General features: G+C 56.8%; 1 protein-coding gene across 1 annotated transcript in view; it reads right to left on the bottom strand.

The window, feature by feature from the left end:
* The window catches only part of TBC1D22A (TBC1 domain family member 22A), a 214,955-nt gene that overhangs the window by 54,278 nt on the left and 143,616 nt on the right, over positions 1-17,061 (bottom strand). The window contains exon 10 of the mRNA XM_066358713.1: positions 16,087-16,162. Coding sequence (XP_066214810.1) covers positions 16,087-16,162 — 76 coding nt within the window. The remainder of the gene's footprint in view (positions 1-16,086; positions 16,163-17,061) is intronic.

Below are 17,061 nucleotides of genomic sequence, written 5' to 3'. Positions count from 1 at the left end.
AGTGGTCAGCAGCAACCCAGAACGTTGACCAACGGACTGGACGGGATGGGACCTAGATTTTCCACACTGCTGCTTTCACAGGGCCCGCCCACATGTTGCTAATGTCTTCCCTCTGCGCCTGTCTCTTCCTTGACCTCCTGAGCCATAGACATGGCCTCTCTGCGGGGCGCCCGTCCTCAGGGGCCTGCCCTGAGAGGCCACCCTGAGCAAAGTCCAAAGGTGTTCCCTGTTCTCCCAGAGTTCTAGCAGTGGCAAACAAGTGTAAGAGAAGTCAGTGCTGTGGTTTGTGTTACACATGGTCGAGATAACTATCATGCTGCAGAAACCAAAGGCAGGGGCTGTCCCGACACCTTCTGCATCCCACAGATGAGGGCTTGCAGGAAGCGGGGGCACCTGGCTGGAAGGTGCTATCCCACCAGAGGAGCTCTGGGCAGCCCTCATTTCCATGAGGCCCCTACACCTGCCACACGCTGCCGGGACAAACTGGGGACTGATGGCCCCAAGATGAGCACAGGGCTGGGCTCGGGGGCCAGGTCCTGGAGGCAGGCAGGGACGGGGGGCAGACTGGGCAGCAGGGGTCTTCCAGCTGGCATTGGCTCACCCTCTGTTCAGCTCCTCTGGCGCCTGGCTCCTGTGCCTGAAGGGACAGTTCCCACGCCAGGGAGGGGCGTCTTGCTTCACTTTATTGAGAGTTCTGGCACATGCCCATGCAGAGATGATGAGAGACCCCTGCACTTCTATATCAGCAAGGCCCCAATGCCTCCCCCATGAGAGCGCAGGGAACAGCAAGGACTCTGCCAGAAGCCCCTGCTGTGGCCAGGATGCTGACGTGACAAGACATTTAAATATGGCTGACACAGTGAGCAAGGACAGCTCCTTCACACAGAGAAGGAGCAGTGAACGTCCATAAGCACACAGCCCGCGGCCTGGGAAAGGCAGGGGTGACCATCCTGAGAGAGAGTCACTGCCCACAAACACAGCCCCCGAGACAGGTGCCAGGCCCTGCCAGGGGCTCCCGGCCCTTTCCAGTCCCTGCCAGTCTCCAGCCTGCAACTCCAGCGGCCTGGACGGCGGTCGTGCCCACCCTGCTAGTGCTGGACAGAGACCACAGTATATATAGGTCAGCAAACACCAGCCTTATCATGTCTCCACTGGTGGGACGGCTTAGCTCGGCCCTTTCAAGGCAGCAGGGGGTTTGTCACAGATTAATCACTGGAAGGCCTGACCAGGCGGTGGTGCAGTGGATAGAGCGACGGACTGGGATGCAGAGGACCCAGGTTCAAGACCCCGAGGTCGCCAGCTTGAGCGCGGGGTCATCTGGTTTGAGCAAAAAGCTCACCAGCTTGGACCCAAGGTCACTGGCTCGAGCAAGGAGTTACTCGGTCTGTTGAAGGCCCATGGTCAAGGCACATATGAGAAAGCAATCAATGAACAACTAAGGTGTCGCAACAAGAAACTGATGATTGATGCTTCTCATCTGCTCCTGTCTGTCTGTCCCTGTCTATCCCTCTCTCTGATCCTCTCTCTCTCTCTCTCTCTCTCTCTGTCCCTGTAAAAAAAAAAAAAAATCACTGGAAGGAAGTGTTAACTCCCAAGTTACCAACGTAGATTCAAGTGCTTCTTAACCGATTCCAGGACACCTGGACATCTGTCCATGCCACCATCTGCACTGTAACACAGTGATTTGTTAGCTGAGGAGCTGTCAGGCCCATGTACCAACAAGGAGCCTTACCCGGGTCTTCACTGGGGTCCCAGCAAGAGCCCGACAGCCTGGCGGGGTACACTGACTTCAACAGGGTAGAGGCCTGTCTGGCCACGCCTGGCATGTGCTACGTGTCCAGCAGCTTGTTAAACAAGCAGGCCCATGCCCAGCACCAGACACTCAGGAGACACAGACAGGCAGCCACGCAGGAAGGAGCTGCCCAGGGCGAGTGACACACCGAGCAGTCAGCCTCCCCAGCCAGGTCCTGCACTGCCTCCCAACTCACTGAAGGAGAAGGGTGCCTTTGTGAGCAGGAACACAAACAGCTCTAGCATGTGCCATGAGGCACAGGACATCTTCCCAGTGTACACTTCAAGCACACAGATCCGAGAAAGTAAACACACACTTCTGGAACATCTGTCACTGAAGAAATGTAACTGAGCAGAGTAAAGATGAACCCTTTTTCCTCTATGGTGAATTCCACCTGCAGTGGTACAGGAAGGAGCAGCCCTCGCCCCTCCCCAAGATGTGGCCAGAGGTGACCCTGCCTCAGGCTTGGCCAGAAGGAGCCTAATGCAGAGTCCATCCACAGGACAGCTTCCTGACCAGGGTCTGCCCCCCCCGCGAGGCAGGCTGGGTAACCCATCAAAGGTGCATGTGAGGCAGCCACAGACTCAGGATAGAACTAAGGGCTGTCTCGTTCTGTAAAAGGATCCAACATGGCCAAGTGGGTGCAGGAACTTGTCCCATATCTCTGGGGATCAGCGCCCTAGCACAGCCATCACCCTCTGCAGAGCAAGGCAAGTCCATCTGGGAACGCACACACAGGAAGGATCAGACTCTGACACAGCATCAACCTCACAGGACACAGACGAACTGCTTCCAGACAGGAGCTCCTCACCCATGGGCTCTCCGGGATTCATCACGGTCTCCGCGTGTACACCTGCAAAGGTGAAGCCGCAGAGCAGACAGGACCTGTGTCCTGCCCTCCAGGACGGCCACTTGCAACAGAGACAGAGGAAATTCCACCTGGAGCCTCCAGGTCGTCTGTGTCACCAGAATTAGTAACCCTGAGTGTCCTGAAAGCCTAGCCTCCCCTCTGCCAGCGCAGACCTGAGGAGGCTGAACAAGTGAACATGTGCCTACCTGGAGGGATGTCACTAGGAATCTGAGGTGCCTCAGGGCCTGTGCTCGCTGGACAGTCGCTCTTAGCACTGAGTCAGGGCCCACAGAGCATCGTCCTGACATGCCAGAGAGCAGGTCTTGCTCCTGGGGGTGGGAGGGAGGCACTCTCGTGGACCATGGTGCTTCTCCAGGGCCTGCTACCAGCTCTGCCACCACCTGTGAGTGGGCACAGCGAATTTCTGGCAAGGCTGCCTCCTCCTCTGAACATGTTGAAAAATGGACGACTAAACTCCAGGCATTGCTTTCGATTTATAGACATCAGAGCTGCAAATGCATATGCCGCAAAGATTCATTTTTCCTGTTTCCTAAGTAATTGTGAGCAGATGCTCTTCCGCTGATACAGGTAATTTGGTTAGCAATAACTCTGAACCCGAAATTTCCATTTCACTGGGAATAAGAGTGTACGTGTAATGAACGAGCAGGCAGATGTAATTATTGTCATCTTTCAGGTTGAAAAGATTCTTTTCACAAAACCCTCTGGTGGCAGGCAGGGCAGTGCTGCTGCCACGAAGCCGCCCGGAAGGTGGGTGCCTGTCATGCGGCCTGTGGGAGGAGCCGCCACGTGTCTGCTGGCCACTTTCCTCAGCATGTTCAACGGCAGATCTGCAGACTGAAAGTTTTGCTGAAACATCTTGTCTTTTCGATTAAAAATAAAAATAAATTATGCAAACACACTGTATCCCAGGATTTGTGCTAAAAAGGAAAAGGAACACGCATCCCATAGACTTGGCATAAGAAACATGTACTGTTTATGTAGGGCCAGACACTGTTTAGATTTATTTGCCCAAAAGCACGCATAACTGCTCACACTTAGACACCTGACAAAGGGCGCCTCACAAAGGCCCTCGCAGGCTGAGAGCAGGTGCGGGTACCACGGTGTCTACCGTGAATAGGCTCTGATTCAGGGGGAACATTTCAATTCTCTAATCAGTCAAAAGATAAAAGAGAATAAACGCCAATCCCACTGACAGGGAGCATGGGCCTCTCACAGCCATGAAGGCCTCATCCCGGCTCTCTTGTCCCCTCATTGCAGGATTTAGTTTATGTCAACAATTAATGGCTACAACAGACTCCGGGCCCGGGCCCAGGCCCTGGGTCGTGGAGGCGAGATGACAGAGCTGGGACAGAGAGCAACAGGAAAGCAGGGAAAGACCTCTGGTTGCAGAGTGAGGAGGGCCTGGGTTCAAACCCCAGCAGCTTCTGGAAGGAGCTCCAGGATCCCAGAGCTGCAGACTCACTTTTGCAGAACAGGGAGCGCCCAGCTCCCTCACGGCACTCCCTTAGGAGAACTCCTGGCACAGTGGTGGCCACACAGTGGGCACAGGACAGGTGCCAGCCCCTCCCGGCCCTCCTTTGGCTGCCAGACCAAGCAGAGGGAATGTCAGTTCAGAAACAAATCCATTGTGGAGGCTCCAAGCAGGATGAACGGAGCACCCGCTGCAGGGCAGCAAGCCTGCTCCCTGCCTTCCCAGTCCACCGGCCAGAAAGCGGCTTCCGAGCCTCCCTGCACACTCCTCTTCCCCGCCACCATGATGCGTGAGCAAAGTCACAGGATGGGCAGCACTGCAGGAGACCACAGGAGAGAGGCCAGGCTCTGGGCAGGGCTTGTGCCAGCACCAGTCACAGGGGGACACCTGTCCTGCGAAGGCTGCCAGCAGCCACCACCGAAGGCAAGGAAGGGGACAGAGGGGCCAAGGTGACAAGGGGAAGGGGAGCCCGTGCCATACCCCAAGAGGGAGGGGTGTAGGGAACAGCACAGCAGTTGTGCCTCACAAGAAGCCATTCCACATCCACACACATGCCTTTCAGCAAGGACCACTGCTTCCCTCAGGAAGTGTACAGAAACCAAGAGCAAGTCAGGTTTATTTTGAAAATTTAACACCATCTCAGAAGTGTGCTGATGGTATAAAGAGAGGAATCCCAGTCCTCACATGTTCCATCACTGAGCTGGAAGGACATGCCCCAGGCTCCCACAGGCCGTGCCCACTTGCCCCCACACACCCACCCTGCGTGGACAACACATCAGCCCCCTGCAGGCCCAACTGCTGCAACCTGGAGCCACCCTTCCTTAGCCACCACAACACCACCTCCACCAGCCCTCACTCACACCACCACCTCCGCCGGCCCTCACTCACACCACCACCTCCGCCGGCCCTCACTCACACCACCACCTCCGCCAGCCCTCACTCACACCACCACCTCCGCCAGCCCTCACTCACACCACCACCTCCACCAGCCCTCACTCACACCACCACCTCCACCAGCCCTCACTCACACCACCACCTCCACCAGCCCTCACTCACACCACCACCTCCACCAGCCCCCACTCACACCACCACCTCCGCCGGCCCGCACTCACACCACCACCTCCGCCCTCACTCACACCACCACCTCCGCCGGCCCTCACTCACACCACCACCTCCGCCGGCCCTCACTCACACCACCACCTCCGCCGGCCCTCACTCACACCACCACCTCCGCCGGCCCTCACTCACACCACCACCTCCACCAGCCCCCACTCACAACACCACCTCCGCCGGCCCCCACTCACACCACCACCTCCGCCGGCCCCCACTCACACCACCACCTCCGCCCCCACTCACACCACCACCTCCGCCGGCCCCCACTCACACCACCACCTCCGCCGGCCCCCACTCACACCACCACCTCCGCCCTCACTCACACCACCACCTCCGCCGGCCCCCACTCACACCACCACCTCCGCCCTCACTCACACCACCACCTCCGCCGGCCCCCACTCACACCACCACCTCCGCCGGCCCCCACCTCCACCAGCCCTCACTCACACCACCACCTCCACCAGCCCCCACTCACACCACCACCTCCGCCGGCCCCACTCACACCACCACCTCCGCCGGCCCTCACTCACACCACCACCTCCGCCGGCCCTCACTCACACCACCACCTCCCCCTCACTCACACCACCACCTCCACCAGCCCTCACTCACACCACCACCTCCACCAGCCCCCACTCACACCACCACCTCCGCCGGCCCCACTCACACCACCACCTCCGCCGGCCCTCACTCACACCACCACCTCCGCCGGCCCTCACTCACACCACCACCTCCCCCTCACTCACACCACCACCTCCGCCGGCCCTCACTCACACCACCACCTCCACCAGCCCTCACTCACACCACCACCACCTCCCCCTCACTCACACCACCACCTCCACCAGCCCCCACTCACACCACCACCTCCACCAGCCCCCACTCACACCACCACCTCCGCCGGCCCCCACTCACACCACCACCTCCGCCGGCCCTCACTCACACCACCACCTCCACCAGCCCTCACTCACACCACCACCTCCGCCGGCCCTCACTCACACCACCACCTCCACCAGCCCTCACTCACACCACCACCTCCGCCGGCCCTCACTCACACCACCACCTCCACCAGCCCTCACTCACACCACCACCTCCACCAGCCCTCACTCACACCACCACCTCCGCCGGCCCTCACTCACACCACCACCTCCGCCGGCCCTCACTCACACCACCACCTCCGCCGGCCCTCACTCACACCACCACCTCCACCAGCCCTCACTCACACCACCACCTCCGCCCCCACTCACACCACCACCTCCGCCGGCCCTCACTCACACCACCACCTCCGCCCCCACTCACACCACCACCTCCGCCGGCCCCCACTCACACCACCACCTCCGCCGGCCCCCACTCACACCACCACCTCCGCCGGCCCTCACTCACACCACCACCTCCCCCTCACTCACACCACCACCTCCGCCGGCCCTCACTCACACCACCACCTCCACCAGCCCCCACTCACACCACCACCTCCACCAGCCCCCACTCACACCACCACCTCCGCCGGCCCCCACTCACACCACCACCTCCGCCGGCCCCCACTCACACCACCACCTCCGCCGGCCCCCACCTCCACCAGCCCCCACTCACACCACCACCTCCGCCGGCCCTCACTCACACCACCACCTCCGCCGGCCCTCCCTCACACCACCACCTCCGCCGGCCCCCACTCACACCACCACCTCCACCGGCCCTCACTCACACCACCACCTCCCCCTCACTCACACCACCACCTCCGCCGGCCCTCACTCACACCACCACCTCCGCCAGCCCCCACTCACACCACCCCAGCTGGCACCACTACAGAAGCTCAGTGCACAGACTGGCCGTCCCAGTGCGCCTTCCAACTGCAGAGGAGCCCCATGCGGCTGTCCAACCACTGTCACACACTCAGACCCGATACACACAGATATTTCACACCTGCCCATGGTGTGTACAGTCATTCACATGCCAACTCAGAGGCCACGGTTCCGAGTCAGGGCTGGAGGAACGCTGGAAAGAGAGGGTCCTAACCACAGGTGCTCAGCCCCGCGGGTGGCCCCTGGAGGGCTGACGCAGCCCCAGTGCTCCCCAGAGCTGGAACAACGCGTGGGGAAAGCAGGCAGACGGGAGGGCCGTGCAAGGCTGTGGCTGCCACACTCACGCCATGGGCTTGGGACGCGGCCCCGGCTGATGAACTGAATGGAACTAAGCCCCAACATCCTCAATGCCCCACATGGTACCCAGCACCCCCTGCCAAGGGCCACCACCAGCTGACTTATCTAAACACATGTGTAGATGGCTACATGGGGACAGTGAGGGAACAGACAGGCAGCCTGGCTCCAGAGGGTAGGAGTGTGGGCCAGGGAAGCAGAGAGGAGGCTTCAATAAGCAAAGGCCCAGTCGGCGACTGCTTCCCACACATGGCAGGTCACGGAGGGAACCGGGTCAAGGACACAAATCTGACTACGGGACAGTGCCGGTGAGCCCTAGCCAATGGAACTCACCGCATGGACGCTGTGACTCAGGCTGCACCCAGGGCAGAGGCCATTGCTCAAGAGCCCCTCCCACTGGCAACAGGATGTAACTGCACACCATATCTACACTGGGCAGCAGGAGCTGCAGGGGCCTGAGTAGCAGGCAGATAAGCAGGGGCTGCATGCCCCAGGCTCGTACTGCCCTGCCCAGCAGCGGCCCCTGCCCTCCCCATCCTCTCCCACCCACAACACAGGGTGAGGGCCAACAAGCACAGACGTGACACCAGCAAATGCACTAGAACACGCTTGGCCTGAACTGTCTCCAAGTGGGGGGGGGGGGCTGGTGCATGACTGCAGCTCAGAGAGGCACCACAAAGGCCCATGCCCTGGGGGACAGCCAGCCGGGACCCAGAGGACCCCTACTATAAAGGTAGGAAGTGCTGGCACGAACTTTTACAGAGGGCCAACGGCTCGTCAGCCTGGGGCGTGAGACGACCTCCGTGAAGGTTCACGGTCCTCTGCTAGCCAGCCCAGTGTGGAGACGGCAGCCGCCAAGGCCGCCTCCTGCAGGGTTTTAGAGGGACGCTGGCTCTTTACGGTGAGAGAGATAAAACGACTCACACTCCCTCCAGCAACTTGTGACCACAGACAAAAACGACTTTGGGGAATCATTTCAAAACCAGATTTGATGGTCTACATTCAAGACCAAGACAACTTCTGCTTCATAAGGTCAAGGAGAATTGCTTAATTTGGAAGTCTCTACTTACAATTTAATTAAGTAGTCTCAATTTGGCAATAAACTCTGAGCATCAATCTCGAGATGGAGGGTCACGAAGACATCGTCATTAAGGAGGAGAGCCTCTCAATCACGAGCTTGGGCCTCACGTGCCCACGTCTCCGCACACACAGACACCGCGTGCCCCCTGGTGTGAACACGCACCCCATGGGAGCATCTGGAGACAATGCTGCACAGCCTCTGAGAGGCTGCAAGAAGGACAAGCAGAGGGACAGAGACAGTCTCCTCTGCCCACATCTCCCACAGGCCTCCGAGCCGTGCATGGGGAGGCTGCAAGCATAAACGTAGAGCCCCACCTAGCCCACCCAGGGCTCAACCCCCAACATCCACGTGGTCAAGAGTACAGCTACCTTCAAACTGCACCCACACCGCTCAAAGCACCCATCACTGCAGGAGACCGGGCACGCAGGGTGCTACAGCAACCCACCAGCACGCCAACCCATCAGCACTGAGCAACACTGCGCTTGGCACTGGCTGCCAGGTGGAGGGATGAACATGTAGCCCGGTCCTCTAAAGAAGGCACATTTCCTGCACACCTCCCTCTTCACAGGGTCGTGTGAACAGTGAGGCACCAGAAGGCACAAGACACTGGCCAGGAGTCCCAAGAGGAAATGCAGGGGTGAGGAACAGGGGTGCTACCCAAGAAAGTCCTGGGGCACAGGTGGGACACCACTGCGTCCCCAGTGGTTGGGAGCGGCTGAGAGGGCTCTGTGCGCGGCAGCACTCCAGGGTGGGCACAGCTGGAGGCCACCTGGGAATCACCCAGCAGGGGCCAGGCTCTTAAATGGGGCCATAACACACACACATCACTGGCTGTTGTGAAAAGCCAACACAATACCACAGACAAGGACCTGAGAACAGCGCCTGGCACACTGGAGACACCACAGACACCAGCTGCTATCATCACTATTAGCAGCAGCCGCCAAGGTCAGAGTCAGCGATGCAGGCTGCAAAGGAACTCGCTGCTCCTCTCAGTATGCAGCAAAACATGCATGTGGGTTTTCACTGAGGGCACATGGATTCAGCCTGTGCAGGGGCACGACACCCACCGAGGGGGCACCCTGCACACAGGCAGAGCGGCCAGGGAGGGCTGGCATCCAAGGAACCCCGTCAGGCTCTGAAAGGCACAGTGACTCGAGCCACACTCACACGGGAAGGGCCCCAAGCAGCAGGGTGTGGGGACAAAGCCTCACCTGCAATGAGGGAGGAGAGTGGACCTGCAGCACATGGGCCTTGCTGCCATGCATGTCCCAACATCACACCGTCCCACGTGTGCTTTGCCAACCACCAGGTCTGTGTATCTCGTGTGAGATACCATTCCCACGCCAACGTTCACAGCAGCCACCACGGGGCTTCACGAGGACACGCAGGGAGGGGCTCGTCACTCTCCCTGTAACACAAGACCCACTCCACAGCCAGGGCGGCACCACGGGTCACAGCAGCCACCACGGGGCCTCACGAGGACCCGCAGGGAGGGGCTCGTCACTCTCCCTGTAACACAAGACCCACTCCACAGCCAGGGCGGCACCACGGGTCACTCTCTGCTCTCCGCCTGCTCGCTCGTAGCAGTAATAAAAATATTTTCACTTGGGTGATAACAAAGCTGAATCTAGTTTACCAGCTGTAACCGAATTCTGTCTTCAAAGAATAAATCAATTTTAACCTTATAATGTAGTCGGGACAGCTTTCAGAGAGATTTCATTACAATCACACTGCACTTGAATTTAAAAACACAGGAAAGGGAAAGCACACAGGCAGGTAAAGCCACGGAGCGTGCAGAGGCGGGGCTGTTCTCCGTGAAAAGTGTTCTGGGCTGAAATTGTAAAGTTTTAGTAATTATAATGGTCACTGCCACCCTTGGCCTCCCGGGGTTCGGCCAGTGCCATCCACACTAACGGGCATCACTGGGGGCCAGATAGCGGAGCCTGCCCAGGGAGCCAGTGCCAGACAGGGCCCTTCGCTGCCCAGGCAGGCCCACATGGCCCACCAGAGCCCTCATAATGGGCACCAACCTGGAGTGAACGCCAAGCCCTGTCCTCAGTACCCCACACATACCGACTCTCACAACCCTTCACATGTGGGAAAAGAGGGCCAGTGTGAGGACATCACTCACCAGGCCACTCATGCGTGAAAGGGCCAGAATCCAACCCTAAGTCAGCCAGCCTCCAAAGTCCAGTCTTACTCTCCATGCTGTGCTAAAGTGGTTAAGGGTAAGCCAGAAACTGTTCAAGAATTATTTCTAAGGTGTCCATCATCATTGCCCCTCCTCCAGCCCGATACCAGTCCCTTTAACCTGCCTCCCGTTGCTGCTCATGGACATGGAGTCTGCTCTACGACAAGCCCCACGCAGACTGGACACAAGGTGTAGACCCAAAGGATGAGTAAGACGGGCCTTTCCTGGCTCAGCTCCCAGGCAGGGGCCCAAGCACCTTTCCCAAAGCCACAGCCCAAGGGTCACCTGCATCTGGTCCCTGCAGATGACAATGATGATGCTAGTTTCTTCTATGGACTATTTTAAAACATAAAACCCCACTTCCAAGCTGTTATGGATGGAATGTAGTGTCCCCACCCCTAACCCTCCCAAAAAAGCCTAACCCCCAAGTTGGCTGCATGTGGAGACGAGGCCTCTGAGGAAGTAACCCAGGTGAGATGAAGCCATGAGGGAGGGCCCTGAGCTGACACCATTAGTATCATTATAGGAGAGACTCCAGAGAGCTCCCTCTGTCCCACCCCCATGCACACTCACAGAGGAAGGGCCACGTGAGGACACACAGGAAGGCAGCCGTCTACAAGCCAGAACAGAGCCATCAGGAACCAAATCAGCCAAGTCTTGGTCTTGGACACCCAGCCTCCAGAATGTGAGCTAGTAAATGACAACTGTGTAAGCCACCATTGCTATGGTGGCACAGGCCAACTAGGACACAGCTATTTAACTGCTGGGCAAGAAAACTTCCCCGAGGGATTTCTGCCTCTCCTGCCCATGCAGCCTGCCCGTCCTTCTGTGACACTTGGTCACCTTTTCATTTATATCCAATCCTACACCACCATACCACAAATGCCTTGAAGGAGTGCTGGCCAAGTGCTCCGTGCCCCTATTGATGCCTTGTGCACAGCAGCGGGCCTTGGCACACTGCTGACACATGGCAGAAATACTCAAAACACAGACAGCCCAGCAGAAAACTCTGCATTGGGTCTGCCCTGGGCCTCAGTGTGACAGGGATGCCTTCCTAGGACTGTCAACAGCACTTTCTTGGCTCTGGCCTACAGAGGGGCCTCCTATAGCCTCCCATCCATGGGGCACACCAGGGATGAGTGTGATCCACAGGTGGTCCCAGGCCTCACTCATCTGTCTCCTATTCCTGGCGTGCCAGTTATCCCCCACCTCTCAGCCCTTGAGGCCAAAGTCCTGGGTGACATTCCACTTACCCACCCCTGTCCAGGGAACACAGCCTTCCCTGTGAGTGCCGCCGAGGCTGCACTCCCACTGCTGAGAGCAAACAGCAGGCACCACACCTGGGGAAGTGACAAGAACAGGGCCTGACGCAGAAGCAGAGGCACATGGAGTGCAGACGCCCCAGGGCTTATGCAGCCTCAGCTGGCAGGAGGATGAAGAGTGTAGGACCAAACTGCAAAGAGCCCTGGGGGCCACCGCACTGCGCTTCTGCCACAGCACTGAGTTGTGGAGGGCCCACCGCTCCCACAGGCAGAACGGCGGCTGTGCTGTGGACGACGGACTAGAGAGGAAGAACAGGCAAGTAGTAAGACCTGCCTGCACTCGAGCGCAGAATCACCCATCAGCAGGCCAGAGGGCTGTGGTCGAGGGAACAACGCACAGCACATCCCAAAAGGTCATCCTCCACAGTCAGTGTGAAGAAAAACCCACCTTTCAGGGCGGTCAGTCTCTGCGTGGCTGAGAACATGCTCAGCAGAGCAGTCAAGGGTCTAAGCCAGCCTTTCAGAGAATGAGTCAGACATTGGCCAGAAATTGATCAAACCTAACTGCGAAGAGCAACTTCACTCAGAAAAATGACTTGGTGACCAGCCTCACCAGGAGGTCTGCAGTGTGGACAGTCAACGAGCTTCGTGGGGGTGGAGCTCAGCAGAGGCCCGCAGCCCTGAGCAAGACCGTCTCCAGGAGGACACACTGCCTCTGACACGTCGGACAGTAGGATGTGTGAGCACAGTGTGCTCTAGGGACAACAGCAGTCACTGGCCTCAGATACAGTAGCCACACAATGAAATAGACTGCACCTAAGAGTGTGCAGGTACATGCATGTGTATGTGCATCTGTGTGTGTGCATGCATGTCCACGTATGCTTTAATGTCAAATCACACATGACACAGAAATCGGCATTTTCACCACCTGTGACCTCTGGCAGGGACGGGCAGCCTGATGCTTAGGACTGGACTGTATTCGACCTGGCTCCCTCCGAGCTCACCCTTCCTAGAGTTGCAGAGGAAGTACAGGCTCTGGGCCCAGAGACGGCAACAAGGATCTGGGGCTCGGGGACCTAAGAATCAAAAGCTCAACATCTTGTGGGCCAGTTTCTGCCATCTGGTGCTTTCTCACTTTAAGGAATCTTGAAGGTGTGATAACCTTTAACTGTGTGCAGGTTGTTTTAATTGAAATACGTGTGTGTGTGTGTGTGTGTGTGTGTGTGTGTGTGTGTGTGATTCGTAGGAACAATTTACGTCCAGCTTTACCCTGACAGTCACGCATCTAGGCCTCAAGAAGCATATGGGCACTTTTCAGATTCCCTATCTTGGGTGGTCCAGGGTTTGACCCATTCACTCTATGAGGTTGTCAGACCACAAGAGAGTTTGGGATTATTTCTTCTGGATGAGTAAGTGCCCTCAGGATGACACTGGCTTTGTGTAGGACTTACTTCTCTGGGTTCCAGCATTCTCACAGAACCCAGCCAGGAAGGTTTTGTTCTCCTATTAGTTCAATGCTTTTGAAAATTTTGGGGGTTTGTTTGCTGGCTTTAAAATAAAAATCTTATCCAGTGTTTTTTTACATGTCTTCAAAGGGAGACGGTTGGAATTGTCTTGTTCTTCCCACTCTCACCTTTTTCTTTAATTACAAATCAAGGGGTTCAGGTCTGTCTCCTCTTCTGCCCCAGAGATGACAGGAGACCCCTGCAGTGTCTCAGCCAGCCTGGCGTTCTCGTGAGATGGACCATCGCTCCCTACCCTGCCCTTTCTCTTGAACCAGTAGCCACCCTCCTTTCCATTGGCCCCCACATGGGCATGACCCTCTTTCTTCATTCATGACACCTTCCTGTCCACGTAACCCACTCTCACTATAGATACGGGGTAACAGAGAGAGGGTGCACTTAACAATTGCTTCTTAGAAATTCTTTAGCCCTTCTTACCCACCAGAAAAGAAGACAGTGCAGTGTGTCCCCCTGACCACACCTGTGCTTCCTTCTGTCCCCCACGGCCTTTGACCTCCTCGGCCTCCCCGCTCCTTCCTGACTGCTGGGCACACATCCTGACACCATTTCTGCTGGAACTCCCACTTCCTGTAGCTTTCCTTTGCACAGCAACTTGGCTCTTTCCTTAACAACTGTCCTGAGACACACCCACAGAACCTCACCTTTCTAAATTAGTCCATGAAGGTGTGTTCCTTCATCAAAGTGCCACACAGTTCTGAGATAAATACTGTCCTTCCCCTAAAACGCAGAAATGAGGCAGTGGATTGTTGTTGTTTTTAAGCAATCTTTTCTTCCCTGTATATGCTGCCCTTAATAAAACCTTTACAGTCCCAGCAAAGGGTCTTGCCCCACAAACTCCTTCTCCAAGAGGTGTGGATGAAACGGGGGAGGGACCTTCACGTGGCAGAGGCCCGCGGACATGGATTCCGGGGTGGATATGGGAGACGGCGCCCACCCAGCCAGAGCGCCCAAACTCAACCACTTCTGTAGGTCTATTGCTTTAAAAACCTGGCGATCATTATGTCAAATCCACCCCAGAGGTTCTCTAAGGTTTCATTAGAAGGACAAACATGCTACTCACTCTGACCTATCACGAGTAGGCATCCTGCATTGAGAAGGACTGTGATTTGGACAGAAATCTGCGAGTGAAATGCCATCCTCCAGAGCACAGCGAGCATGCTGACTGACAAGCACAGATCTGGGGGTACCGCCAGCTGCCGGGGCTGCTCTTGTCAACAATTGCCCGGCAAATCTGCAGTGCGCGCCTCTCTAACCCACAGCGCTAGGACAAAGCAATTCAGGTCATTTCCCGAACGTAGCCCAGGAACAAATGGGCACTAACCACAACTTCCTAACCTCCACGCAGACATAAAACCTGCCTTCCAGGACAAGGGAGGGAGAGAGGAGCTGCTAAGAAGTGTAATTCACATCCACCGCAAATCATATTTCAAAGAACTAAATGAGACTGGGGAGCAGTTTGAAACTGCTGGTAAGGAAAAAATCCAACAAATCAAAGGAAGATCTCGCTGTGAAATTAACAATGAATGTACATACATGCCATTACTTAAGCACAGGCAGCATTCCAGACAGACAGGTTGAAAGCACTTGGTATGCTGAATCGAATGAAGTATCACTGGAAGAACTGCGTGAGACTAGTCAGTGTGGAAACTGGGTGGCGGCCATCAGCCACAGAGTGGAGAGCGCTCCAGCAAGGAGCACAGTGGAGTTCATCACAGGCACAGCCCCGTGCAGTCCGCCAGTGTTCCCGCTGCCATGAGCCCTCCCTGCAAAGACCGCCGCTGCTGCGGTCGCTGCTGTGATGGCTCAGCAGGGACGGCACAGGGACGTGCAGGCTCTCGGGATGCGCTGCGACGCAGACCCCACATTCACATTTTAGCTAAGCTCAGTCTTCTGTGCGTCCTGTGACAGCGTCTGCCAAGCTCACATAGGGCTCTTTATGGAAGGCCATCCCCCTTCTCTGGACCACGCCACTGGCCGGCTGGAGTCACAAATCTCCACCTGGTTCTGCTTCATATCACTTTGTTAATGCTCTGGTCATTAATTTAACAAACTACCAGGAGAATAGGCTTGGAACCAGCCCACATTCTCTCTCCACTCTCACTTAATTAAACTCTGCTACTGCAATATGACAGTCAGCACATCACAGGGGGGCAGTTCTGAGGACAGAGGTAAAAGCACTTTGAAGCCCCCACTTGAATATGAAAGTGCAATCTAACACAGCCCGAGCACGCGCTTTAATTTCTCATTATATGAAAGATGCTATATCCAGACCTGTAATTAATGGGATTCCATGGAAAAATCAGGCCAGCACCCAATGGCATAGTGAGGCACACAGGCAGGGAATGCAGTGACAAAGGACAGCCGTGAACAAGCACGCCGTCGCCCAGATTATGACAATCACCAGGCTTCATCAGGAGGAAGGCCGCCCGCCTCCGGGCACACTCACGACTTTCTGCACAGGGACTGCATTCAGGCTCTGTCACCTTCACTAAGGGCAGGGGCGCCCCTGCAGCCATGTGGCCTCAGAGGGACAAGGTCTGCCCTGCACCAGCGGGGGCCGGGGCTGGGCTCAGTGCAGCCTCCCCCCGCCCCCGCCCCCACCCCACAGGGGAGGCCACTCAGGGAGCTGGCTTACCGTCGATTCGGCTCACGAGCTCCTCCAGCATCTTCACTTTCATTTGAATCCCAGGTTGGGCAAAGGTGTAGTTGTCCTAAAGAAAAAAAAAAAAAAAGTATCACATGCACAGCAACAGAACACAGTTTCCAGACAGACACGGCAGCGGGCACAGGTGAGCAGATGCACACACCAATGTGTGCCCCACACTAGGCGCAGACACCATCTGCCCATGCAGTGCCCGTGAGTCTGGCCCTGAGGAGGTCAAGTCCCACCTTCCCAGTGGCAGAGGCCAGCACGCCCACCGCAGGAACATTTGATGGACACTTATTTCTGTGTGTGCATATAAGACATTTACCTGGAAATGGAACAAACAGGCACTGACAGGGACAGCTCATTTCAGGGAAGTGATCGCAGGGAAGCAGATGGCACCAGGGCAGCGCACACTCACCACGACCATGCAGAAATCATTCGTGCCAGGTGCCGGCAGTGGCACATCATGTTGACTATCCAAGAGCCAATAACTCAGGCGCTGCGTGGGGATAGTGATGTGTGACCGCTACCAGTGAACTCAGGTGAAGACGCTCATAAACAGACAAGAAAACCATGGTGGCACCAAGGCGAGGTCTGAGGACACAAAGACTACAGAGGGAGCAGCTCTGTCAGTCAGAAGCGAGTGGCCTCTCGGGGGCCTCAGCATCCTCATCTATAAATGGGACCAATAACACCACCTTCCTGGTCCACTCTGAGGTCTCAGGAAAACAGGTCAGTGGGAGTGTAAGAAAGTTCAAGACAACAGTTCTTGGGAGCAACTAGTCCTGTCTCCACCGACTGCACAGCTCAGCCAGAGAGGGCAGCGCACGCCCTTCATCCACGCTGGGCATTCTCCACACAGTGCCTACGGCATCTCAGCCAGCGCTCAGGGACGTTTTCAGGAGCAGAGCTTCACCTGGACCCACATGGAAACAGACACTCGCTAGTAATTACGGAAGGCAG

The sequence above is a fragment of the Saccopteryx leptura genome, chromosome 1, assembly GCF_036850995.1.
Source record: "Saccopteryx leptura isolate mSacLep1 chromosome 1, mSacLep1_pri_phased_curated, whole genome shotgun sequence".
Classification (NCBI taxonomy): Eukaryota; Metazoa; Chordata; class Mammalia; order Chiroptera; family Emballonuridae; genus Saccopteryx; species Saccopteryx leptura.
This window is presented reverse-complemented; position numbering and strand designations above follow the sequence as displayed.